This window comes from Rhinocladiella mackenziei (assembly GCF_000835555.1).
Source record: "Rhinocladiella mackenziei CBS 650.93 unplaced genomic scaffold supercont1.7, whole genome shotgun sequence".
In the NCBI taxonomy this organism is placed as follows: Eukaryota; Fungi; Ascomycota; class Eurotiomycetes; order Chaetothyriales; family Herpotrichiellaceae; genus Rhinocladiella; species Rhinocladiella mackenziei.
This window is the reverse complement of record NW_013550598.1, coordinates 1,179,718-1,205,876: the sequence shown is the minus strand read 5'-3', so window position 1 is coordinate 1,205,876 and position 26,159 is coordinate 1,179,718. Positions and strand designations below refer to the sequence as shown.

Sequence of the window (26,159 nt, the reverse complement as noted above, 5' to 3'; positions counted from 1 at the left end):
GAAACTCGATTCGATTCGGAGTTTAATGCGGTGGGGATTGAGTCCTTTGAGCGGACTCCAGAAACCAAATGCGGGTGAGATCAAGGCCATTGGATCAAAATGCATTGTCAATATGCTGTAAATGGCGGCGCCTCGAGATATTACTGCGCATAAATCGTTATCGGAGAGTGAGAAAGGCAGGAACAGGAAGACGTGAGGTTGAGATGCCAAGACACCTTCCCCAATTGGGACGTACACAAGGCTGACTCCAGAAATCGCAAGGCTGAGAGCGGGATGAACCAGAGAGCCAGGCAGTGGGCAATTGGGACAGAAAACAATTGCAGGAGAGACTAACAATTTTTTTGGCTTTTATGCCTGGTGGTCATGCAAAGTTCTGCTCATACGCCACAAATCCTTTCGAATATTCTGGGTCGTCTTTGTCGCATGTGCGTCAGGCCTCACGGATAGGACACCGGCCAATTCTGACAGGCTACATAAGAGCAAAGGTCTGCGCAACTCGAAGGGGTTCAACTGGCCAAAGTGGAGGGGTCCAGATGAGGAGCTCACTGGCGGTTGATAATGTGACAGGTTTGACGTGTTTGCTATATCTTTTGGGTGCGTACAAAGTCGCAGAGTCAATGTCGCTTACTCAAGGCCCGTAGCGAGCGAGGCAATTGGATACGCCAAGAATCGGGAGCCTGCATCGCTTCCAAGTGGTGGAGATTAGAATCGCTCGCGTATCTCTTTGCAGTTCCTGGCTAACTGTGGTGAAAGTCAGAAGTCCAATGCGTCCATTGGCGAACAAACCTCCAGCATCCTTTGTTGGTGGGGCGGCTGAATCAATATCACATCCTCCCTAGAGCCCCCTGAACCATACATGCAGAATTCGAGAATGGGAGAAACCAGAGCCAAAGTTTCAAATTTTGAAATTCTCGTGAGCAAACCAGCGGTCTCGTTCTTGGAAGAGGGGGATTGAATGATTCAATGAACCTTGTTCCTGCTTGGCTGGAGTGGTTGAGCCAAGTCCGGAAGCTGAACAGGATTCCCCGGGAGCATTGATTCGTGTTGAGGTGGCCGGGGAATACGCCCAACGGCACCGGAGTTTTATCCTCATGGGTCCAGCTTTCCGCATGGCCACGGAATCCAACTACCCGCGCTCTATTCCTAGCCAGTGAACTACCCTCAAAACGCCCAATTTATTATGTGCGATGGGATAAGAATATCGCGGACTGAATAGAGCCCTGAAGTTGAGAACGGAGACGAGGTGTATGACGCACTGGAACAAGATGACGAGGATGGTTTGTGGAATGGCTCGAGAGTTTGACATACAGAAGACGCAGGCTAATTGTACAGCAGGAAAGACAGCAGGTGAGCAATCTGTTGCCCTATTCATGCACGTTTATCAACCTTTCGCTCGTTTTTTGGGCTCTCAACTTTGGCTTTTGGCCTCTCTACTCACTCTTTCGCCCAGATGCTCCTCGTTGTCGCCCATCCGGACCCCTGGTTGAACGCATGCCCATGCGGCCAGATGCGCTACTAGGATCCCCTTGGACTAATCCCTTTCTTCTTCCGTCTTTGCGTTGACTACCTTTCGTCAAGTCCGGCTTAGGATTTTGATCTTGACAGGTACCACATTGTTGACCGCACCTCTCAATGCATGAAGATTCGTCTTGATCCAAGGCCATTCGCCAGCCATAACACCGGGGCTAATAAGACATTCAAGGACAGTTCAGAGATGGCCAGGGCAGACAGGGCAGACAGGGCACCCTTTTGACCATCGCAAACCCAAGTATGACATGTAAAACACAAACCTCCCTCTACTCCCCGCTGTCTGTGTTGAGCAGAGCCTTTCCTTCCAACTCGCATCAGCTCTATTTCAGTGTCAGTGAGCAAGTACGAGTTCTTCGCGACTGCGGCCTCAGTTGACCTCCATCGTGGTAAGGCCTCCACGCGTCTCCTTCTCCAGAGTTCGAGTTTCTTACAATTGGGTCCAAGCCCTGGTTATTGTACAAGACGCCATACTTTCCCCTCAAGTCTATTTCTCATTTTCCTTTCCTCAAAGTTCTCTCGGGCTCGTTCAAGGCTTAAAGCCTTTGGCGATCCTCCTCCCACGTGCTTTCCACAAATATTACTCTGTGTGCCATCTCGTCCCGAGACGTTCGCTCTCCGGTCCACTTCCAGAAAGCTGAACAGCCTGTACAAACACGCCAATCAAGTCGCAGTCCTCGGACGAAATGGTTCTTTCGCTGAACTACCGCCGCCCGCCCTACGTCTCCTCGTCTTGCAACTGTCTCCACTCCGAGAAGAATGACCAAGTTGAATCAATTATCTCCAACTCAAGTTGTCCCTATGGAATTCCAGAGGCTCTCTCGTTTGACGAGATTATTAATGGTGGCACCTGTCCTGTAAGGCCTGTCCCCTTGTGCGAAGTCGCGAGCTGACCCCGTCTTTAGCCGGTTACCATCCGTGAATTCATGGATTTCCTACGCTACATCGAGTTCGACGCAGAAAATCTCCAATTCTTTCTATGGTACAAGGACTACTGTAAGCGTTTCGCCGAACTGCCAGACACTGAACGAAAGTTAGCACCAGAGTGGGCGGGGGAACAAGCACTGGCAGCGAAAGCCAACGCCGAGAAGAAGCTCCCAAAGAAGGTGGGCAACGCTGCCGCAGCCGTGTTGAAGGGCACCGACTTCGATCTCAATGCTAAACTGACCGTGCCCGAGGCTGCGGCAAACCCATTCAATACACCTCCAAGGGCCCCATCAGCGACAGACCGCGACAATGTTGCTCCATTCACCGATGGCTTTTCTGAGGATGGTACCACTCTTCGAGCTAGGACTACTGACCACAGCAAGAAAGCAGAGGCTGTATTCGAGGAAGCCGGCGCCCTCCAGCCTTGTATGCTTAATGTCTTTCCCAACAGCGTCTACTAAGAGCGAAGGCTGACGCACATTCCAGTCACAATCCAACCTTTTCGTGAGGAAGTGTCTCGAATTATTGCCATCTACATTGCCGATGGGGCCCGACGATCTCTGAACCTCTCGTCCCAAGAGAAGGCTGTTCTTCTGAAGGCTCTTTCAATCACTACTCACCCCTCGGCCTTCCGCGAAGTGATTGCTTCTGTTGAGTGGTCTCTCCGACGCCAAGCACACCCCAACTACATCCGTTGGACGATTTGCAATGGCAACAAACCAAGACAGACCTTTGCACGAGGCTTGGGTGTCGGTGGCATTGTTGCTGGAATGGTTTACGCGATTGTCGTCACTCTCAGCAGCGTCAATCGCGGCTGGCGAGCACTTGCATTCCTCAGTCTCTTCATTGGTATCGCGACTTTGTTTGCTGCTTGGAAGGGCATGTGTGTGGTACGTACACCGAACCGTTTCCTCAACACTAAACCAACTTGTCAGCTCTTGCATGGTGTGCACCACAGACATCTTCGACCTTGGGAACTCTTCGGGGACGAGGATGAGGCTTCTTCGGATTATGGCTTGAAGAAGGGTTCATTCGACAGCTTGGGTTCTTCCAACAGCTATGAAGACGAACCTTGGGTGGCCCAATATGAGAAGCGCAATGTCATCCGCAAGATCTTCGACCGCGAAGTTTGGATCCAAGAGCCTGCCCTACGTCAGATTCAGGATACCATCTTCGTACAAGCACTTATCATAGCGTTCATCATCTCAGCGATTACCACTGCCATTTTCCTGGCTGTAAGTGTAGGCTTACTTGTTCATATCCTTACGCATCCTAAATTATATCCTGCAGATCCCTCGTGGCAAGTTCTTTTGATCGAATTTTCGTCAGTACTTTCTTGAAGCCGGCTAGCAACCACTTTCACACTTGACATATTATCCAGAGATACCCGTTTTAAGGATGTTTGTTAAGGAAGGCCGCGAGTGATTCCAGCCGCAGGTTTTAGTTTTCTAGGTTTTCGGAGCACAAGGCTGAACTGTTACGAGTACAAGAGGACGACAAGTTAGCATGAGGATGCTATCATTTCGTAGTTCAGGATAGCCTGAAGTTGTATCGACGAAGACGTAGTTGAGCTTTCTTCGGCGGGTTGACCGAACAATCAAGATTTGGAGCTAGGAAAGGCGTTCGTTCATAATATAGTGCCGTCTCATCGAATTTTTAAGCCTGAATTACATGTCTGAAAATACAATGTCGTTAATGAAGCGCATCGGAACCACGTGTGGTAGAAGCAATATGAAGATCACGTGACTGGAGAATGTCGCGTCAAAATTTCGCGTCGCTTCCCTACCTTGGAGCCTAACAACACGGGTGCTCCCAACTTCGGTCCTTACAACAGATACGGTTTCACGGCTGTCATGGCGGGAGGTCGATCAAGGGCTCTCGACTCTGACGATGAAGATTCCAGACCTAATACTCCTCTCTCGACTGCGCCCAATGACAGCAAAAGACTGCGACGAATAGTCGAGCCGTACGACGGAGAGGATTCTTCATCTGATGAAATATCTGCGCCAGCTACAACTTCGGTGCCAACATCACGCAAGTCTCAAATGACAACTGTTGCAACGAGCAGTATTGGACGCCAAACAGGCCACCAGCCTGGGGCTATTGTTCGCGTCAAACTGACCAATTTCGTCACCTACACCTCTGCAGAATTCTTCCCCGGGCCAAATCTCAATATGGTCATTGGTCCAAATGGCACCGGGAAAAGCACACTTGTCTGCGCAATATGCTTGGGATTGGGATGGCCACCATCGGTAAGTGCCGTGTTCGGCAAGCATGGAAGCCTCTTCTAAATCTAGACAGTATCTTGGACGCGCAAAAGATCCCGGTGAATTTGTGAAATATGGCTGCCGCGAGGCCACCATTGAGATTGAGCTTCAGCGATTTCCTGACAAGCGAAACAATCCCATCATTACCAGAGTCATAAAAAGAGAGGGGAACAAGTCCGTCTACACTCTAAACGGCAGCATGACCGCAGCCAAGGCAGTTCAGACTTTGGCAAACTCCTTCAATATTCAAATTGACAATCTATGTCAATTTTTGCCACAGGACAAAGTGGTGGAATTTGCTCAAATGAGTCCGGTTGAGCTTCTAGCCAGCACTCAACGAGCCGTCGCTGGGCCTGAAATGACCAGATGGCATGAAGATTTGAAGAAGTTGCGCTACTCCCAATCTAACTTCATGAATGAATACAAGGGTGACCAAGATCGGCTCGCAAACTTGGAAAATAGGCAAGAGCTGCAACGCACTGAAGTAGAGCGTATGAGGGAGCGAGCATTGGTGCAGAAGAGACTCGAATGGTTCGAGGAATGTCGTCCAGTCACTAGATATTTTGATGCCAAGACCAAGTCTCGGGAAGCAAAGGCCAAAAGATCAGCTCTCACGGCAGAACTGGCGCAGTTGAATGCCGTGTCGGCACCGACACTCCGAAAAGTGGATTCGAAGAAGGAGTATGAGCTCAAAGTTCGAGCTTTGAAAACAAGATGTGAGAAAGACTTGACTGCAAGTGAACGGGAATGTGATCAAAGAGCAGAAGATGTCCGAAAGAGCCAGGACGCGGTCAATGATTTCAATAACCGGATCGCTGCGGAGATGAAAGCAATACCTCAGACACGTGAGGATATCAAACGCCTTCAGTCGAAAATATTGAGCCTAAAACGCAAAAAAGACCAACGACCCGAAGAATTCGACAGTCGCGCTATGGCTGACGAAATACAGAGCTTAAAGAACCAACTGAGGGCGCTTGGTGAGCAGAAGGAGGAAGCAGAGCCGCGCAAAGCAAGGTTGAAAGCGCAAGGAGAGGATCGGAGGAAAAAGAGGGACGACCTCGTGCAACAACTCAAAGGACTCGAGACCCAAACTGGGCAACAGGAGATGAAACTGGGAACCCTGTCACGAGAGACTTTCAAAGCCTGGAAATGGATTCAAGACAATCGGGATAACTTTAAACAACACGTCTTTGGACCACCGATCGTGGAATGCTCCCTCAAAGATGTTCGAATGGCCGACGCGATTGAATCGCTCCTCCAAGAGAACGACTTCAAGATCATCACAGTCCAGAATCAGGACGACTTCAGATTCTTGCAAGGTAAATTATTCAAGGATCTGGAGCTTCATGATGTCAGTCTTCGCGTGTGTTCAACTGACAACCTGGAACAATACCGATCGCCTCTGGCGCCGGAGGACATGCGGAGATTTGGATTGAGTAGCTGGGCCTTGGATCATCTGGAAGGCCCTGCAACAGTTCTTGCAATGCTCTGCAACGAGAGAAGTCTGCATCGGTGTGGGATCAGCTCGAGGGAGCTTAACCAACAGCAACACGATGAGCTAGCTCAGACAGCCGTGCAGACATACATAGTAGGACGGAAAAGCTACCAATTTATTCGACGTGCGGAATACGGGTCAGCAGGAACATCTGCCCGGGTTCGTGATGTGCGACCGGCTAGAAGATGGACAGAGCAGCCTGTTGATATGGGCAGAAAGGCGGTCCTGCAACGCGAAATCAGCGAAATAGATGGCGAGACTCAAATAATCAAATCCGAGTATGAAGACGTCAAAAGACAGATCGATCAAATTAAGATGGACCAGGTACGGATCACGAACGAGCACAACACGAAAAAGCTGGAGAAAGATGCGAAACAACGAGCACTGATGGAATGGAGAGCACTTGATCCGACGATTCAAAACAATGAGGAGGAGTTGAGCAAGCTACGAGAAAGAATGGATGGATTTAAGGCCCGGGTTAGGAACCTCAGGGAACAATCGGATGCCGCTCTGTTAAAGAAGACTGAGGCCGTTATCCAATTTGCTTCTGCCACGAGGGATGTCAAGCAGAAGACAGCTGGTCTGCTCGAAGCCAAAATCATGCACATCGAGGCGTTGTCGGATTTGGAAGTCTTGAAGGCACAAAACGACGATATTGTCCGGGCTATCGAAGAAAAAGAACGTGAGGTGACGGAGGCAACCAGAATACTCAAAGAAGAGTATGAACGCGCCAAAGAGCTGAATAAAGCCACGCATCGCGTGAGGGCCGAAGCTGAAAAGTTGGCCGAGGAAATAGGCGAACGTGGATTCCTTGAGATCGTAACCCATGTTTGGGAAGTTCTCAAAACCGAAGAAAATTTGGAGGCTGAGATTGATGTTGAGAGAGCTAAGTTGGAATTAACCGAAGGCGGGAGTGCCAGCGTCATCAAAGAATTCGAAGATCGAGCGAAGATGATCGAAAGATTGCAGGAGAAAGTCCAGGATGCCAATGCACGCCGGGCAGATTTTCAACACGGTATTCAAGAGATACGAAGGAAGTGGGAAGGTCGACTGGAAGAGGTTGTTGCAAGAATCAACGATGCATTTTCAGACTCGTTTGCCCGGATTGGATGTGCTGGCCAGGTTGCCATCTATAAGGCATCATCTGATAATCCTGCAGATTGCACGGAAGAAAACGGTGGAGTGGACAATGGGCTTGATTTTGCAAACTGGGCACTCCACATCAGCGTCAAGTTCCGTGACCAGGAACCCCTGAGCTTACTCGATAGCCACCGACAGTCCGGCGGTGAAAGAGCAGTCAGCACCATCTTCTACCTCATGGCCCTTCAGAGTTTGAGCCGAGCTCCTTTCCGTGTTGTGGACGAAATCAATCAAGGCATGGATCCTCGAAATGAACGTATGGTTCACGGAAGAATGGTCGATATTGCAGCAGATGACGGAGGCAGCCAATATTTCCTCATCACACCAAAGCTGCTCAGTGGATTGAAGTACAGACGGGGTATGACAGTTTTGTGCATTGTCAGTGGCGAGGACATCCCACCAGCAAGAGAGCGAGACGAGAATGGCGAATGGGTGGACGGGCCGAAGATCGACTTTCGACTATTGGCCGCAAAGGCGAGGGAGCTGGGATTTGGAAACGTTGCCGATGGCAAGAGACTCGACTCAGGGATAGTGATGACCCAAAGCTTTGAGAGTGCAAGTAGAGCTGGTGAGGTTGAAGCTTGATATGAAAACAAGCAGCAGCTATGTACAACGTGCTTTTACGAAGATATCAGCGACAAATACGAATCTACCAGTGTCTAATGTCCAATACTCGATGTTTCGATTTCTATCCCCATCGGCGGCTATGCCGAGGCTGACGGCTAAACTCCCGCCTAATGAGGCTGTTCCTCCGCATTTTCGACTCCACATTTTCCGATCCAGATGTCGACGTAGCCGAACGGGTATCCTGAAAACCAAGACATCTTTTCTCTCGTTTTCCTCACTCATATCTCACGGTAAGGAATACTCATTCGGTCAGAACGATGGTGGTATTTAGATCTCCTCATCCGGATGTAAAAGGTAAATGATAGCCAGCCTCCAGACGGTCGTCATTGTGGCCGAGTCACTAATAGTTTGCGAATTAACAAACAGTTCCCACCCACATTACAACGTGGGAATGGGCTTTTGAGACAAAAGAGTATTCGCCTTTGTACAAGTCATCGAGCATAACTTTGGGCGGATATGTCAATGCTGTCACCAAGGAGAGACTCGATTGGGCTGAGGTGAAAACGAAGGCCACCCAGTTAAGTACTGCGTTGATCAAAAGGTATGGATTGAAACCGGGTGAGACGGTATCCTTGTTCAGCACGAATACCATTTGGTATCCTGTAGCTTTGTGGGCTGTTATTAGAGCAGGTATGTTTCTTGCCTCTTTGCAGACAACACACACAAACTCAACTATCCTCTCTTTTTTTTTTTCTCTCTGCGCAGGCGGAAGAGTTAACGGAGCTTCGCCCGCCTACAACGTCGAGGAAATGACTTATGCGCTGAAAATTGCTCGGTCGAAGATCCTGATCACCCTACCAGGATCGTTGAGAGTGGCACTGGCGGCGGCGGACAACGTCGGCATTCCACGAAGCCACGTCTTCCTATTGGAAGGCAAGGCTGAAGGGCTCACAAGTATACAAGATCTTATAAAGCTTGGGACCAAGTATACGCCCGACCCACCGTATCGGATACCCCAAGGCCAAACGAATAAAGATGTCTGCGGATATCTGAATTTTAGCAGTGGGACCACTGGGCTTCCTAAAGCGGTCTGTGCTGAGTAAATTTTGATATCGTGTGCGGGCGCGCAGCTGACAGTAAGTATAGGTCATGCTATCGCATCAGAATATAATAGCCCAGTGTCATCAGCTTAAACAACTCCAGGCGCCAGGTCCATACAGGATCCTGGCCGTGATGCCTTTATTTCACAGTACGTGTTCCAATCCCTTCGACCAATCCACCTTCACGATTACTCACCTAGCACCTCCCTGATTCCAGTCACCGGTCTCGTCCGCTTCTGCACGTACCCTATCTTCATGAATGGCGACAGCGTCATGCTTCCCTCTTTCACGATGGAGTCAATGCTCCGGGCGATCTGCGAGTTTCAGATCAAAGAACTCATCCTGGTCCCTCCCATTATCATCCGGCTGGTCCGAGACAAGATTGTGGATAACTTTGACCTACGACATGTCGAGCGCTGGTCCTCGGGCTCTGCGCCAATATCGCCGGAAATTATTGCCTTGCTCCAGAAGAAATTTCCTTGGACGGGTTTTCGTCAGGGTTACGGCGCCACCGAGTCCACAGCTTGCATCTCCGCACATCCGCCTACTCATTATGATTACCGGTATGCCACGACCGGGGGGATGTTGGTCGCCAATACGGTTGCCAAAGTGATTGATTTGACCACAGGTGAAGAACTAGGTGCCAACCAGACGGGTGAGATTCTTGCCCGGGGCCCCCAGATTGCCATGGGATATCTGGACAATCCAACAGCAACAGCGGAGACATTTGATTCCGAAGGATTCTTTCACACGGGTGACGTGGGGCATTTCGACTCCGACGGCTTGATTCATATCGAAGACCGTATCAAGGAGATGATCAAGGTGAAAGGCTTGCAAGTGCCGCCGGCGGAATTGGAGGACCTTCTACTCGGGCATCCCGACGTGGAGGATTGTGCAGTGCTGGGCATTCCTGACGAATATGCGGGTGAAAGACCCAAGGCCTACATTGTGCTGAAGCAGGGTGTCAGTGAAAGCGAAGAGATGGGCAGGCAATTGCTAAAGTTTGTGAGAGAAAGGAAAGTGAGATATAAATGGATTGTCGAGGTAGAGTTCACAACCCAGGTTCCCAAGAGTCCGACGGGGAAGCTCCTAAGAAGGGTGCTGAAGGTGAGAGACAAAGAGCAGGGAAGTGGACGTGGATTGAAGGTGAGGGACGATACACAGAGGGCCAGGCTGTGAGGGCGTCCTGGACCATTTATGGAGTCATAGAGTAGAGTAGACTTACAACTAGATACAATACTGGGAGAAGAAGAACCTGACGAGGCTGCGCTGCACTTTTGGCTCCTTTGCTCCACAGTATAACGCCATATGTACGGTGGAGCGTTTTTTTGTCACCCACGCTCGGGGCTAAGATCAGATTCGGCTTAGCGCGATCTCTAATTAGCGTTTGCCAGCCAAAACGGCCGCTGTCGCCATCAGCGAGCATTCTACATAAGGCTGTGAAATCGATTTCGGTCTTTCACATGAAGACCATGTGGGAGTCTTCAGAGATGGAACCAAGGCTGCAATCAACTTTGAATCTCCCTACGTGCCTGTACATTCGGACTTCCCTCTCTTGGCATCCATCCAATCTGTGCAACGCGAGACCGGGGAGGTGCTTACCGAGACTTTAGACCTCCCCATCCAAATCTCACTCCCACTTGCAATCACCAGGACAGCAGCCTGCCCCTTCCCTCCACAAAATGGTTCACAGGCGAAATGGAACAGTCTACATCCAAAGCCTTGGTACCAATCAAGAAGAAGTTAGCCACCGCCGAACCCGAGGACAAGGAAGTCAAGGAACAGGCGGATGATCCTCCCAGGCAGGCAGACAGACCTCCGCAGAAAAAATGGCGAGATCTCAGTCCAGAGCAGAAAATTCTGGAGATTGTGCGTCACAGTATCCGACCATTCTCTGATCGCCTCGACCCTTTCGCCGCGTTGCCTGTCAATCTCGACCGTATGCAGGAACACTTGGTCAGCTTCTATCTTCTCTACTACCCCAAGGCCACATATGGATTCAGCCCACGGCTTCGTCCACATCCTGTCGCTAGTAACTTCTCCATTGCGTTGAACACGCCTGCTTGTTTCCAGGTCATCCTTGCGCGGTCCGCTTTGTACCGGATATCACTGAACAAGTATGCATCGGACCGAGAGAAAAGTGCCCTTGAGCTGGCCGTGATGCGGCACAAGGGCGAGGCTCTAAAGTTGGTTCGGGTATTAAGCACCAAGTTGTCTCCAAAGCGAAAAGACGATCTGTTGGCTTCGATCATCAGCCTGGGGACTTTTGAAAGACGCACCGGCTCATCGGACAATGCGGGAATGCACTATTCAGCCGTCAGGAGGATTCTGAAATCCACCGGTGGCCCTCTTAAAGTCAATTCGGTCCTTCTGTCGCGTGTCATGTGCTTCTTCGAGTGCATATATGGCACAAGTCCAGAAAGTTATATCTGGGACGAGTCGGATTTGAAAAGATTGCTCAACAGCTTGAATAACTTTCTTTTCAAGTTATGGGAATTCTGGCAGTCCCTGTCAACCATCAGCGTCCTGACTTCCAGATCAATTGAAGGGCGGCGGACAATACCGATTCATTCTTTTGGCCTTCAACCAGGTTCAGCATTGCTCTTGGTCGTGGAGAGGCGGCCAAGCCCCATGGCTGAAATCACCCAACTACGGCGGCTGGAGTTGATATTCCAAGTGACGTGTCTCCTTACACTGGCCATAATCACGATCGACCACGCCAGTGACTTCCGGACTCTGCAGCAGTACATGGACGGTCTCCATAAGATGATGGACGACCTTCAGCTGGGAGGTCAGAGCTGCAACAACGCCATGTGGCAGATTCAAGTCAACGACCACAGTGAAGAGCATAGTCGAAGAATATGGCGTGCGGCTGGTTATGCTTGGGTCATGAAGCATGTGTCGTATCATATTCAAGAGACGCTGAAAGACTGGTTACTCGGTTTCTTCACGGGGAAGCCGGCGGACAAGGTGTATCGGCTTGATGCGTTCCACTTTAGTTATGCGAGCTGATGGGATTGGGACTTGTACGATTTGGGAGTGGCTTGATCAGAATCTTCACCGGCTGTTCGACAGCGCTTATTCGAGGTATATATCACATAATTCACTGATCTCCCTGTCATGCCAGGAAGATTCCGTCAAGACTCAGGAGGACAAATGACGGGGACCGGGAATGGCGTAAAGTCACGTGATCAAACTGTGGCGGCTTGTCGCGATCTCGAAGCAATATGAAAGACCATCAGGGTCATGCAGACTCGGATCAGTCAAAGTATCAGAATCAGAAAGAGAAGAGTTTCGGTATGAGAACATTGAAGCTGATAACGGTTGCATCATGAGGCTCCAGTACGGAGGCGTGCACCAAGTCCAGTTTCCGCGCTAGTTAAAACGACGTAGTGTCTTACATGACAGAACTTTTCCTCTGACTTCTAGGCAGCAGTGCCTATAACTGCCTAAGTCTGAAGCCTAAAAGTGGCGGCTTAACGGACGCTATAGGCGTTGATTGGAGTTCCCGGGCATCTCCGGGGGCTGTTGTGAAGGGCAACCATGAATAAATAACTTGACCTTTTGAACTAGCTTGTCATTTTTAACTAGCGCGGAAAGAGGATTTGGTGCGCGCCTCCGTAATGACTCCAATGGGCGAGATCGGGGCCAACGCAGGAGGCGACATGAATGGACGAAAGGGTGCTGCAAGGTGAAGCGATACGCCTAAAGCATCTGGCTAAGCCCACCTCCGAGGACCGGTGGGGGCCCTTACAACTGGAACGGCAGGCCGTGGTTCACACCAATAAGCTTCTCTTTGTACCTGATGATCCCTGTGCTGTATGCAGAATGAGATGCGCTGCGATGGCGTACTGATGCAGCAACAAAGAAACAAACTTTCCTTTCCTGAGTGACTTGACTTGTTTGCGTCCCCATGTCACCATGGCACTCTACACGAACAAATGGTGCACCGTGCGATAAGATACACAACCCTGGCGAGGTGATGAGCCCGCGCCACTGGCTGAATCAGGGTTCCTCCACCCCTTAGCAATCTCTTTCCTCCCACCGTCCCACTTCCTTACCAGCCGCGTTGTGTGTGTGTCTCTCTCTCGAACTCTCTTCACCATCATGTTTTCTGGAATGTGATAGCTTCTCAGGAACGGACCATCTCCTCGACGTCGCTCATGGATGCTCATATCCCACTAAAGTCATTCATTTAACATCATGGACTGACTGTCCCTTATGTCTGTGCTTAATTAGATACTTGTCGCTCTTTTGATTCATCTCCTTGCTGTCGCTCATTTGGCATTATTGTCGCTCCTTTGTACCACGATCTAAATACTCACCTCTTCCACCGTCTTCGAAGCCGATAATTGTCCTATGAACTAGTGGGAAACATGGCTGCTCAAGGTATGCAAGATATGCTCTTCCCTGTATGAGACTGACACGACGTTAACCCGGGATGCGCAGACGGTCTGTCAATCATCTATGGAGTCCCCACGAAATATGTCTCCCTCCTCACGCTGGTCCTCCAGAACTCTACCTTGGTTCTGACCATGCGATATTCCCGAATCCTCCCGGGCCCGAGATATCTGAGCTCAACCGCAGTCGTTCTCTCCGAAGCCCTCAAATGTATAATATGCCTATTGGTCCACCTCCGCGAACAACGAACACGCTCCCGCTATTCACCACTCCCCACCTTTTCAGATAATGCCAGTAGTACATCCTCCAGCCAATCCGGTTATGGCTTCCGCCAGCTGTGGACGGATCTCTTCAGTGTCAAGAGTGGATTCTTTAAACTCCTCGTTCCCGCCATCCTTTACACTCTACAAAACAATCTCCAATTTGTGGCTGCTTCCAACCTGGATGCCGCAACATTCCAGGTCACATATCAATGCAAAATCCTGACGACCGCCCTCTTCGCTGTCTGGATGTTAGGACAGACTCTCTCGTCCAAAAAGTGGTTATCCCTGGTGATTCTCACCGCCGGGGTTGCCTGTGTTCAGATTCCCTCATCAACCACGCCACTCCGCGCTCAGCAGGGAAATTATGTGATGGGAATTGCCTCCGTGGCAGTTGCCTGTATCTGTTCGGGATTTGCTGGTGTGTATTTCGAACGAGTGTTGAAGGGCGGTCAGAATTCATCAATCTGGATACGCAACATTCAACTGAGTATTGGATGCTTGGCCATTGCTCTCTTCGGCGCATTGGTGTGGGATGGTCAAGCAATCCGCGAGAACGGATTTTTCCAGGGATACAACGCAGTCGTTGCGGCAACAGTCTGCATTCAAGCCGCTGGAGGACTTATTGTGGCAATGGTCATCAAATACGCCGACAATATCCTCAAGGGGTTCGCTACTTCCCTCTCCATTGTGCTATCGACCATCGCCTCGGTCTTCCTCTTCGATTTTGTCCCCACCATCTACTTCTTGCTGGGCTCGATTTTGGTATTTTGGGCTACCTATATGTACAGTATGCCTGATCCACCCAAGGCCATCGACGTTCTGTCTTCGGACCCGTCTGAAAAAAGACCAATCTTGGTGGTTGAGGATTACGACGGTGAGGAGAGTCCTACATTCCACTGCGATAGCAAACCTTTCAGAGATGAAAGCGATCTTGAATCGGGAGATGAAGCGAGTCAAGATAGTGCTAGTGTCTACGACCCTGACGATGGCACCAACAGTCGAAATTTTTCGCCCTCGCTGATTCAACACCCAACCATGGAGAAACAAGTGATACATGAGTTTGGTCATGTCGGCTGAATCGCGAAACCTTGACCCACGAATTGTCGGAAATGAGATGGGTGCATTGACAACGTCGTTCAGAAATCTATGGAACAAGCAGGCGTTCACCAGGAATCGAACATTTGAAGAGTTGATTGGGAAGACGACGGATATTGGAATGATCTCTTATATTTCACAACCAGATGATCATGCAAAATAACCCCGTCGGTTACAACCAAGGATTATGTACGAATTTCTTCCATCATGATGGCCATCGACGTTTTGAATGATGTCAAAATTGGGAACCTACATGACTCTTTCCGCAATGGAGACTCCAATATTTGCAAACACTGAAGTAATTGGGCCGACCTTTGACGTTACGTAGCATGTCCATGCACAAAGGATATTACGCCACATAACCAGCATACACCGGGTAGCCATTCTCGAGGTAGTGCGACAAATTGATCCAAGCTTGACTCTCGTCTGCCTCAGCACATGAGGAGCTCAAGCTCAAAGTCCAAGGGCTCCCCCCCTGTTGTACGAGAAACGAAACAACGAAACTGAAGTAATCTGTCCCGCTGACATGGAGACGAAAAACGTGGGAACCCACATGAAACCGATTATTGTTGCTTGCTTTTATCTTTGTTTCAACTCTGAGGCGAGGCGACGATGTGGGATGTTCCACATCGAGTCCTTTGCATGCATCAGCATCAACGCTGAATGGCCTAGACCTGGCTTCTCGTTTTGATTGGTCGATGACACACGAGGTGACCAAGCTCTAAACTCGGCATCTGGTGAAATTTGACTCCGAATTCGTCCTCGTCCTCGGGCTGTGGTAAGAACTCATGTTGTATTCTTGAGGGCAGAACCTCCTCGTCAACAAAGCTATCTACCGCGTATACCAATACGTCACGTGGTTGTCACGTGTCGTGGACAAGGAGTTTCAGCCCCCAACATCTACCCGTTCTTCTCGGCAAATTACGAGGCTAACCCGCAGTACATCCCCCATAGCCAATGGGGATGAGGAATTCTGACTTTGCCAAACACGAAAACGAGAACGAGAACGAGAAGGCGAAGGCGCAGGGGATCAAAATCCCCAGTCTGCTTAACCTAATCCATCGACTTGAGAAGATAATGTTTTGGCGATCCACATGGGCAAAAGATAGAGAGTGTCTTCGCTTCAGGCAACATTCAAAAGGTCAAAGTCTTGATATGGAAATAAAATCATGCCGGCGTGCTCTGTGCTCCTTGTCTCACTCCCCTATCCCTCCCTCCTTTTATTCTGCATCATCTGCGAATCTTGCAAACAATGGCTGGCGATAATGAAAATGCTGATTTCAAATTATATCAATATGATCCTTCTCTCACAGCCGCGGTCATCTTTATCATCCTCTTCCTTTTGATAACCTTGCTGCATACTTACCAACTTGTTCGGACGCGGACGTGGTATTTCATTCCCTTTTGCATAGGTGGATATTGTACGTCTCAAATCATCCCCTTGAGTTTCTTGCCTTGGGGGGATGGCCTATTGGTCTGGTGCTAACACTGGCTTGATTCCAGTTCAATGGATTGGATACATTGGTGTATGATGGACTCGTCTCCCTTTCGAGGCATTCAGACCCCCTAACAAGAAGTGAACGCAGAGAGCGATCGGATCTCAAGAGTCTCCAGATTGGAGCGTCGGGGCTTACGTCCTGCAGTCGATCCTAATCCTCGTCGCCCCGGCGCTTTTTGCGGCAAGCATCTACATGGAATTGGGCCGTGTCATTCGTCTGACGGATGGAGCTGTCCACTCAGTCATCAATACACGATGGTTGACTAAGATATTTGTGGCTGGAGACGTGCTTTCGTTTCTGATGCAGGGAAGCGGTCAGTTGGTTTCCTCTTTTCATCGCCTTTCAAAAAATGGAACCGCCGAATGCTGATACACAAGTTTGACCTCAGGTGGAGGAATCATGGCCAGCGGTACTGAATCTTCAATGACGACGGGAGAAAAGATCATCATCGGTGGCCTCGTCCTGCAAATCCTGTTCTTCTCCTTCTTCATCATCGTCGGCATCACTTTCCACATCCGAATGCACAGAATGCCTACCTCCAAGGTCCTCAGCAGCGGAAGCACAGCGCATGTCTGGAAGAAACACCTCTACGCGCTGTACGGTGGTAGTTTGCTCATTCTCGTCCGATCGGTGTTCCGCTTGATCGAGTACGCACAGGGGAATGATGGTTATCTGATTTCGCACGAGGTGTATCTTTACATCTTTGATTCCGTGCTCATGGTCGCAGCCATGATTTTGTTCGCAGTCATACATCCGAGCGAGGTCAATGCGATGGTAAAAGGGGGAGAGGGAAAAGTGGTGAGGCGGGTGGTTTCGGTCTACAGCATGAAATAAACAACAGGATGTTAGAGTATTTGGACCCAATCGGCGACGATTGGCCTGGCCTCTTCGAGCTCGAGCGTGGATCTAAAAAGGAGGAAGACTGGGGTTATAGACCTTTTTGGGGGCCGTGTACGACCAGTATAGAATCATGGGAGTTCTGCGATTGGGCGTCGACTTTGACACATTCGGCTCGAGCGTCAAGGATTTTGGCAAAAATACAGAGCAATGGCACTGACAGAATATCAATAGAATTCACTGGGCAAGTTCTCCCAGCCTCTATCGACTGGGATTGCGAGGAAATCGTAAATGAGTGTTCTTACGAGAAATCTTGTGGATGATTGTCTCAGAAAAGTATGTTAAACGAATTTGCCGATTATCGTTACTCCACAGCTGAATTATTCATGCCACTTTTCTTCTCGTGCCTTTGCCAACATATTTCAACTTCTAGATTCCCCTAAGTCTCAGCGTGGTCTAGACAGGAGATATATATACTGCTCAAGATCAAAGTTGATGCCGCCGCGTCGTACACACACCAAATCTCGAAAAGGGTGTCAACAATGCAAGCAACGACGAGTCAAGGTAAGGGCCCCTCTGGTTCTATCATTCCCTGTTATGTCCATCGTATTCATTCTGTTGTCTAGTGCGATGAAAGGGGGCCCATCTGTTCCAACTGCGTGGCCAGGGAGCTGGACTGTTCATATGTGCACCAACAACGAGAAGGCATCAATCATGATCCGGTGACGACAGCAGCCACGGCGGGCCTCGACCCAGATCATAATCCTCCTTCGTTGCTTCACCACTCAACTCACGAGTCACAAGAAGTCGCCAACGGCGGGCGGGTTAGCAAGGCTTATGGCCACGACGACGACATCTCTGCGCAACGAATTCTCGAACTGGAACTGATGCATCATTACTCAACCTCGACCTACAAATCCTGTGTCGGCGTGTCTGACAACACGATAGCTGCCGATATATGGCAGAGATTCGTTCCCATGCAAGGTTTAAAGCACGATTTTCTTCTCCATGGCATCCTGGCCTTTGCAGCGCTCCATATGGCCACCAAGTTGAAACAGTCAACCGCAGAAGACGCCAGCGAATCCCGCGAACCCGATGTGTCTTTCTTGCTGATATCTGGTCGCTCGCCGTCCTTCTACTTCCGCAAGGCCCTCGAATATCAAAACATGGCATTTGCATCTTTCCACTCGGTCCTCCCTGACGTGACGCAAGCTAACTGTGACGCTGTCTTTGCGTTTTCCATACTCACCATGCTCCTCGCCATTGCGATTCCGCAACAATCAGCGTTCTTCTCAACAACGACCGGGGAGTCTGTCGTAGACAGAAACAACCTGGCTGGTAAAGACAACTTGGACTTTGCTTCAAACCCCAACCTCAACATGGATTTTCATCTGACACCTCTTCAAAGCATATTCACGCTCTTCGAGTTTTTGAAGGGAGTCGGCTCTATCGTCCAAGTAAGCCGTGAATGGCTTCATGGAGGCCCCTTTCGGTTTCTCATAAACAGGTACGCCGAGTACTGGGACTGGCGCTGGCGCCTGGCAGACCCGGATGTCATCGAAGCACTCTGCAAGTTGAGAGAGTTGAATGAGCGACTTAACGCGAACGTGACCACGACCACGCCTCAAGGAGGTAACCAGAGTGGGAACCGGCGCGGTGGCACGTCCACGGTCCTCGAAATCAACGACTCGGCCATCTCCCAGCTCGAATTTAGCTTCGCCAAACAAGGCCCGGTAAACACAGAAACCCCAATTTCAACTCCTGCTTCCAGATCTCCGTCTGCCTCTGCTTTTCTCTCAGCTTCGGCGACAGGGGCGGTTTCAGTACCCACACCCACTTTCACTCCACCGTCCTCATATCGAGATCGGGGACACATCATCGGCTGGCTCGCCATGGCGGGAAAGGACTTCATCTCATGCCTGCGCGACGGCAACTCTGTCTCACTACTGATTTTCCTGCACTGGGCTGTCTTGCTCGATTGCCTGGACGACGTAGATATCTTCTGGTGGTCGCGCGGGTCGGGCAAGGCGTTGGTCAAGAATGTAAGTGAAATTTTACACTTGAGGGGCCCTGAATGGGTGGAAAGGACGGCTTGGGCGAGGACAAAAGTTGGGCTGGCTTGAAATCCGACCCCTATCGCATTAGCATCCTATGCATCGTTGTTTTCATTGTTTTGCTCTACGCGGCTATCCATATTAGGGAAGACAGGCATCCCAACCAGGCCAAGCCAGGAAAGAGTAATCAGTCCTATGGCAGATATAATTCCCCTTTGCGATGTGGTGTGGCCACGACTATGTTTACCCATGCCACAAAGTACGTATACAGATTATCATTGATAGAAAAAGGAAAATGGCTTTTAATCTGCTGCTGATGATGTATAGTGGTATCTCTATAAAATGACTGGATGGATGATAGATAGTGATAACAACATTTTTGAAGAACACAAAACACACAAGACTCGCTTTCTTACAATCCCCTTGTAAATGTGGCTGGAGTTGGTCTTTCTCACACAGATTGCCCGTTCTGTGTCTCTGCGTTTCTGGGACGTCATCCATTTTGCCGATAAACGGAAATCTCACCTGTGCCAAATATTCCCTTCACTTCCCTGGGTTTCCCTTTCCAATCCAGTCCAATACGCTCCCCGTGCGTGCATTTTTTCCAATCTCAACGAGTTACTGGATTTCCAGCGTCCCCGTCCAGTTAGCGAGTGAAGGTGATAAGATGAACAAGTGGATGGATGAAGTTTAGAAATTCTCCTTGCCCCATACAAAGCTGAATCCCTTGTCACCTTCACTGTACATATTGCATAGAATATGTAATTGGGAGCCCAATCCCTTGGGACCGCAGAAGAACACGCCCGCTTCACCTGGCGAATGCAATTTGCGAATCGCGCGGAACACCATGTCCCAATTTGGTCGGCCGAAGTTCGTAGGCGTGCGAAGGCCCGTGATGGCGTCCGTGTCAGTGGAGTTGAGCATGATATTGTTTGCGTCCGAGGAGGAGATCTTGGCGGTCAGATACTATTTGTCATCAATGTCAGTCAACAGGATCAACTTTATGCGTGGCGACGAAGGATAAAACATACAGCATGAATCTCAATGGCATGTTGTTTATCTTGAGCTTCAATGGCCATGAGTAAACTCTTGAACCATTCCAGAGACCCAAAGTCACGACAAATCCAGAAGAAGTAGACTTTGCGTAGTCTGGTCTTGCCTCCGTTGCCGGTACTCATACGGTACCAGATAGACTTGAGGATACTGGCGAAGGGAGTGACACCGATACCTGCGCCGACAAGCACGGCGGTCTCGAACTTAAAGACGTCTTCGGACGCAGAGCCAAAGGGTCCGTCGACGTAGATCCGGGGTAGGATCTTGGTCAATCCACCGGGAGCCATGGAGACGACTTCGGAACGTTGCATTTTGGCACCGTCTTTGTTGCCTCCTTTACCCTTACTGTCGTCACATCCTAGGGATTTGCCCAGGGCTCTGGTGAAGTTGCCCACCATCCGTACATGGATAGAGATGTAGTCCTCCTCTGGCGCGGAGGTCAAAGTGAAGGGATGATACTGCCAGATAGAGACTTCCGGGCAGCAAATGAAGATGTATTGGCCGGCACGGGTCTTGGTCTTTTCTTTGTGCATCTGGATCTCGACGACATTACTTGGGTGTTGGATGACTTTGGTGACGAACGTCTTGTGTCGGCCTCGGATCTCACGGAGGACGCGTTCCAAAAGATACGCGAAACCCCCATACATCCAGTATTCCCAGAAGACACCGGTACCGAAGCAGAAAGGTGCGGTATCAGATTTGATCATGCAGAAGGCTCCATGAATAGACCAAAACACGAAAAACACAACGAATAAATGATGGAGGGACCAGAAACGTTCATAATTCGCTCGTCGGGGTTTCTCGATCGAGGTCAGCAACATAGCCATCAAGGCGACGAGCATCACATATCCGGACCAGCCCGGGCCCGTGACGAAGTTGGCGAGCAAAAAGCCAACGAATCCCAGCTTCTGTTTGGCTGCAAGTTGGGCGAAGTTGTTCCAGTGCGCAATCGTATGAACCCATGTGAAAAAGACGATCGAATAGGCCACCAGCTTGTGGAAGGTGAGGTTCTTGTCAAAGGGAATAATGCTGTTGAGAGGTGTTTGTCGTAACAGGGAGATCAACGTTCGGCAGACCGGGAAAAGGATCAATGCGACGTCAAAATGCAAAACCAAAGCGGCCGAACGTGCGATCGGATAGGTGATACCGAAGGTTGCTCGCGCCGTCGTCAAGTTGTCCTTCAATTGATAATTCATAAACCCAAAGCCGAATATCAGTCCGTGAACCAGCACGAATACGCTCACCACCACCCGCCTTGAACCTTCATTGACCATCCATCTTTCAAACTTCTCTTTCAAGGTCAGATCTCGCGGCGCTTCACCACTGACTTCTCCGGACAACAACATCCTCGAAAGAGGAGTTGATCGGGATCGTTCCAACATTGAGGACGTTGTCGACGACGTGTTTGACCTGGCCAACGGCTTCTCCAGGTAATACATTGGCGCATTATTGTGTGTAGTAGTGTTGGACCGACCCAGCGGTATCTGGAAGTAAGGTTGCGGCGTCGAGATATTCATGGCGGCCAACAAGTAAAATGAAGGGTGATGATTCAGAACGGTCTGAGACTCGTCTCTGATTAGTCCACTATTCGGTTGTGTTGCTCCAGCAAGGAGACTCGAAGAGGTTCTTGAAACCAACACCTGACACAGTATCAGTATGAAGGAAATGATGTCGTGGGGTCAATACCAATACATCGTACCTTCGTACGATCAGGAGGGTGAGCTTCGCACCAGGCAAGGCTGACGATGGCCCCTACGTCTAAAGAATTGAAGAATGCGCTCCGGGGGGAAAGGACAAGACGATCAACATAAACAAACAGAAGACTAGGAACAGGGAGAGCCACGAGAGATAGTGACAGAGAAACTTCTACCCCTTCAGCGCTTGTCGCCGCATCGATCATCGGGCCTATCCGGTGCTGGAAAGTCTCATTCTCCCTCATGCAGTGAGAAAGGGGGATCTGTTGGGTGTAGTAGGGGTGGACAGCACAGGTGGAGCAATGACAAAGAAACCCACATAGCTGGCCGGTAAAAATTGACAAGCATTGGGAACCGAAGTCCGGACGCGCTGGTTGAGCAATGGTTTGGCAATGGCCTGGACAGGGTGAAGGAGAGAAAGGTATGTTCTGGCGAGATGATTTGTAGCAGCATCGGATGTGGATTGTGGTGGAAACCAGTTGGTGAAACACGTTCAGGGGCAATGATATATTCGAAACGGGGCCTCGGGCCAGCAGCACTCTTCTTTGCCTCTTTATCTTCCCCTCAAGATTGCCGCGCAGCCTCCTTGTTTCAAGTCGACAAGGCTTTTCTACAATCGTAACTCTTGCAGCTCGTCATATCACCTCTGTCTGGTCCACCAACCCCAGAATTTTTCAGGCACGTGCCTGTGCAACAAGGGGCCTGACAAACATCCCATCGGAGAGCGGTCTTGTCGAGCCGAATAGATATTCCTATTGGATAGGGACATCTCTCGAATGAACGGACGCGCCCAGATGATGCCCTGCTATCATGCCTCTTGCTTACCTCTGCCCAGCCTGGGCAAGGCGGCTGTGGTCTCAAGTCTCACCATAGAGGCCAAAATTAGTCGTTGATAAGGTAGAAAATTGACCCAAGGAATCATGAGATGAGAGGGGACGAGAAGAGAAGGCCACATTTGGAGTTCTGGTTGCGAAAGCACAGTGAATATTCCTAAAGTACGCCCAGAATGTAATGCATCATAAGAGTTCATCCCAGGTCGTGTTGTTGGACTAGAGCACGTCCAGAACTTCTACGCCCATTTCTCCCGTCGCTGTCGTTGCATCCGTATGATAATGCTTGGTCGTACTCTCACATCCATCAACCTTGTTCTTCACGGCCAAGGCCCTTGCCTTGCCTTTGCCATCCACTGCGGCCTCCACCATCTCTCATCTGCTGCACCATGACTTTATCCTTTGCCCTAGCATCGCCGAGCACTGACTAACTGCCCCTCAATCTCCCACAGCGACTAGATGGCAAACTTCCTCGTCCATTCTCGGGCTGTAGCTTCATATCGAGCACGGTCGGTCTTGTACACGTGGGCAATCTCCGGAACAAGAGGGTCGTCGGGGTTGGGATCGGTGAGCATGGAGCAGATGGACAGGAGGACTGTTTCACTTATCAGCATGTTATCTTCCCACCTTTGGGCGTTGTTGGGTACATACCTTTCGATATCGTCAGAGCGGGGCTCCATTGGTCTCGCAGAATGTCCAGGCAGATGCTGCCGTTGGAGTTGATGTTCGGATGATAGATTCGGGTGGTGAAGTTGACTTTGGGTGGTTTGAAAGGGTAGTCTGTAGGGAAATGGATGGCCAGGAAGAAGACACCGCCTTGGAACGGGCTGTCACCCTGAAGAATCCGTCAGAACTAATCCACGTGCAGAGTATCAAAGAAAGGGCTATCATCACATACAGGACCCATGATTGTTGCTTGCCAGTGAAACTGAAAACGAGCTGTTAGCTGATGATCTAGGTGTTTTTCCAGGCGCATCGCCGGCATGTCCGTTTGACTATCAACGGCGGCATTCCAGGTCTGCGAACGTACCAAATCATCTCCCATGGGGCCAGCCGAGCATGATGAAGGAGGATCACTGCAATCGCACCACGTCAGTTTGTATTTCCGACGCTTCAGACATCTCTATCAAGGCCCCGTATTGAGTGCCTAGAGTATGCTAGAGACGCTGGATGTGAGGAATTACTAACCGGCCAAGATCTGTGAGTTCTTTGTTGATACGCTTCAACGCCATGACTGAAGGATCCAAGTATGTCAGGGTAGAAGGGATTTGAGAGTGAAAAGGTGGTCGAGGCCGAAGGGGAACGCGGGGCTGCGATCTGAGTCAACTTGCGGATCAGAAGAGCCCAAAAGTTGGCATAAGAATGCCGCAAACGAACCTGAGAGGTTGCGATCAAGAGAGAAATGAATTAAGAGTTGGAAGCGAGGAAGATCGCAGGAATCAAAGGTGGTGTGTCAAATGTTTGTCAGTTCGAGGTGGTTGAGGGTCCGCTTGGTGTTGGTGAAAGAGAATGTCTGGTAACAACGCTCAGCTGGACAAGCGCAGTTGAACTTTGTAGGGGGGCGTCTGAACCTCGCCTTGGCAGACACCCAGCAGCTACCGAACTCAGGCTCTCGCTGGTAGAAGATGCTAGTAATGGCAGTGATTCTAGCGAAGGAGCCTGACACACACTTCTGATGCCCAATAACCGTGTGGTTCGGGCTCAATTTTTTCGGATCGGGCGCTCACTTCGCCACCACTCTATTGCCGTCACCACGGTCATTACTTTGATATGACAAAGCATGAACAAAAAATATACTAATGCCAGTTAGTTCCTTTCTTCCGCCTTGCTGGGTTGTTCCGCTTTCAAGTTCCATAACTCGGGCTCCAGTTGCGTATCAGCCGCAGATGGGTGCCTCCAGCTTGGGTAATTCTAGGAGGCTGTTCACCGACTACTGTGACGGGCTCCCCCCGGAGATGTACCTATGTACTTTTCTTCTCTATACAAATGCCTGGATGCCAGTGATAGCTCTTCCCAATATCAACGAGTGAATGTCACTCTGTCCTTCATATGTTTGCGTGACAAATAGATTGGCAACATGGCGTCCGATATGATATTCATCGCTGACCGCATTGCCCCCAAAGATTTCCTGGAGATGTCTGGCATTGATCAAAGCTCGGTCGCAGTTCTGGCGTTTAATCATTGATATCATTTCTGGGACAGTCTTTCCCTCATCCTTCAGTCTGCCAACTTGGTACGCAGCGGCCAGTCCGTAGGCGGCATCTGTTGCTGCATCGGCCAACTTCTTTTGAACAAGCTGATATTTGGCGATTGGATTGTTCTTGAATTGCTTTCTTTCAAGGGCATACTCTCGCGCTCGACTGATACAATCCTCAAGGGCTCCCATTGTCCCCCAGGCAATACCAAATCGGGCCGAGTTGAGACAAGCGAAGGGACCTTTGAGTCCTTCCACCTCGGGAAACATGTTCTCCTTTGGTATGGGGCATTCGTCCAGTTGAATCATACCCGTGATCGACGCTCGAAGTCCATTTTTGTCTTTTAAAGCTGGCGTTTCAAGCGTCCCGGGGGGGCACTTTTCTCTTTCGACCACGAAGCCTCGGATCTTGCCCGTCTCTTGCAATTTAGCCCAGACCACTAAGACATCCGCAATTGGAGAGTTCGTAATCCAGGTTTTAGCTCCCGAGATCGAGTAGTGGTCCTCTTTCGTCGGATGTGGTTTCGCCGTAGTTTCCATTGACCCTGGGTCAGATCCATGATTCGGTTCGGTCAAGCCAAAGCATCCTATAAGTTGACCTTTTGCCAACTTCTCCAAATATTTATCTTTTTGTTCCTGAGTTCCGAACTCGTCGATAGGTCCCATTACCAGCGAACTCTGGACGGACATGCCAGATCGATATCCCGAGTCAACTCTCTCAACTTCCCTGGTTATGAGCCCTGAAGCAACGCTGCTCACGCCAGCACACCCGTAACCCTTGATTGTGGCACCCAACAAGCCTAGCTCGCCCATTTCTTGGAGAATCTTTTTGTCATAATCCTCCTTGCGGTAGGCTTCCAATACTCTTGGCAGCAGTCGTTCTTGACAATATGAGTGTGCTGTTTCTTGTATTGCCTTCTCCTCCTCGGTCAGAAAGTTCGATAGGTTCAAAGGATCCTCCCAATTAAAGGCCGCCGCTGAGGAGGCATTTCTCCAACAACGGGGTAGTGTGGTGGTAGTCAAATGCGCCCGCGTTGCCTGACGGAAAATAGACCGAGACAACATGATCGAAACAATTGAGAGGAGACGAGAGGAAAGAGAAAGGGGGAAAGGAGAGAGACGATCGGGAGGTCACACGTAGCAAAATGAAAGGAAAATAGTTTGTTGTCGGGGATCAATGCCGATCATTCAAAGCAGAGAAGGATGCCGAGGTCCC

At 50.0% G+C, this 26,159-nt stretch overlaps 8 protein-coding genes across 8 annotated transcripts; 5 read left to right on the top strand and 3 right to left on the bottom strand.

Annotated features, from left to right (window-relative positions):
• Nucleotides 1-2,213: 2,213 nt before the first annotated feature.
• Z518_09250 (uncharacterized protein) lies at nt 2,214-3,768 on the top strand (the record flags this gene model as incomplete). Its single annotated transcript, XM_013413206.1, has 5 exons — nt 2,214-2,384; nt 2,433-2,880; nt 2,941-3,344; nt 3,390-3,689; nt 3,745-3,768. 5 exons carry the CDS (start codon nt 2,214-2,216, stop codon nt 3,766-3,768), a joined length of 1,347 nt encoding a protein of 448 aa, XP_013268660.1.
• Nucleotides 3,769-4,307: 539 nt separating this feature from the next.
• Nucleotides 4,308-10,202, top strand: Z518_09249 (uncharacterized protein; the record flags this gene model as incomplete). Its single annotated transcript, XM_013413205.1, has 5 exons — nt 4,308-4,706; nt 4,756-7,924; nt 8,350-8,613; nt 8,689-9,011; nt 9,144-10,202. The coding sequence occupies 5 exons, from the start codon at nt 4,308-4,310 to the stop codon at nt 10,200-10,202; spliced, it is 5,214 nt and encodes a 1,737-aa protein (XP_013268659.1).
• A 519-nt stretch (nt 10,203-10,721) lies between these two features.
• Z518_09248 (uncharacterized protein) lies at nt 10,722-12,035 on the top strand (the record flags this gene model as incomplete). The annotated part of the gene is made up of 1 exon (XM_013413204.1): nt 10,722-12,035. The coding sequence occupies one exon, from the start codon at nt 10,722-10,724 to the stop codon at nt 12,033-12,035; it is 1,314 nt and encodes a 437-aa protein (XP_013268658.1).
• Nucleotides 12,036-13,399: 1,364 nt separating this feature from the next.
• Z518_09247 (uncharacterized protein) lies at nt 13,400-14,764 on the top strand (the record flags this gene model as incomplete). The annotated part of the gene is made up of 2 exons (XM_013413203.1): nt 13,400-13,412; nt 13,473-14,764. The coding sequence occupies 2 exons, from the start codon at nt 13,400-13,402 to the stop codon at nt 14,762-14,764; spliced, it is 1,305 nt and encodes a 434-aa protein (XP_013268657.1).
• A 1,270-nt stretch (nt 14,765-16,034) lies between these two features.
• Z518_09246 (uncharacterized protein) lies at nt 16,035-19,241 on the top strand (the record flags this gene model as incomplete). The annotated part of the gene is made up of 5 exons (XM_013413202.1): nt 16,035-16,203; nt 16,286-16,308; nt 16,369-16,594; nt 16,670-17,055; nt 17,745-19,241. The coding sequence occupies 5 exons, from the start codon at nt 16,035-16,037 to the stop codon at nt 19,239-19,241; spliced, it is 2,301 nt and encodes a 766-aa protein (XP_013268656.1).
• A 621-nt stretch (nt 19,242-19,862) lies between these two features.
• On the bottom strand, nt 19,863-21,742 carry Z518_09245 (uncharacterized protein; the record flags this gene model as incomplete). The annotated part of the gene is made up of 2 exons (XM_013413201.1): nt 19,863-20,138; nt 20,204-21,742. 2 exons carry the CDS (start codon nt 21,740-21,742, stop codon nt 19,863-19,865), a joined length of 1,815 nt encoding a protein of 604 aa, XP_013268655.1.
• Nucleotides 21,743-23,204: 1,462 nt separating this feature from the next.
• Nucleotides 23,205-23,981, bottom strand: Z518_09244 (ubiquitin-conjugating enzyme E2-16 kDa; the record flags this gene model as incomplete). The annotated part of the gene is made up of 5 exons (XM_013413200.1): nt 23,205-23,344; nt 23,401-23,584; nt 23,648-23,677; nt 23,780-23,825; nt 23,938-23,981. The coding sequence occupies 5 exons, from the start codon at nt 23,979-23,981 to the stop codon at nt 23,205-23,207; spliced, it is 444 nt and encodes a 147-aa protein (XP_013268654.1).
• Nucleotides 23,982-24,727: 746 nt separating this feature from the next.
• Z518_09243 (uncharacterized protein) lies at nt 24,728-26,008 on the bottom strand (the record flags this gene model as incomplete). The annotated part of the gene is made up of 1 exon (XM_013413199.1): nt 24,728-26,008. One exon carries the CDS (start codon nt 26,006-26,008, stop codon nt 24,728-24,730), a length of 1,281 nt encoding a protein of 426 aa, XP_013268653.1.
• Between the last annotated feature and the right edge of the window lie 151 nt (nt 26,009-26,159).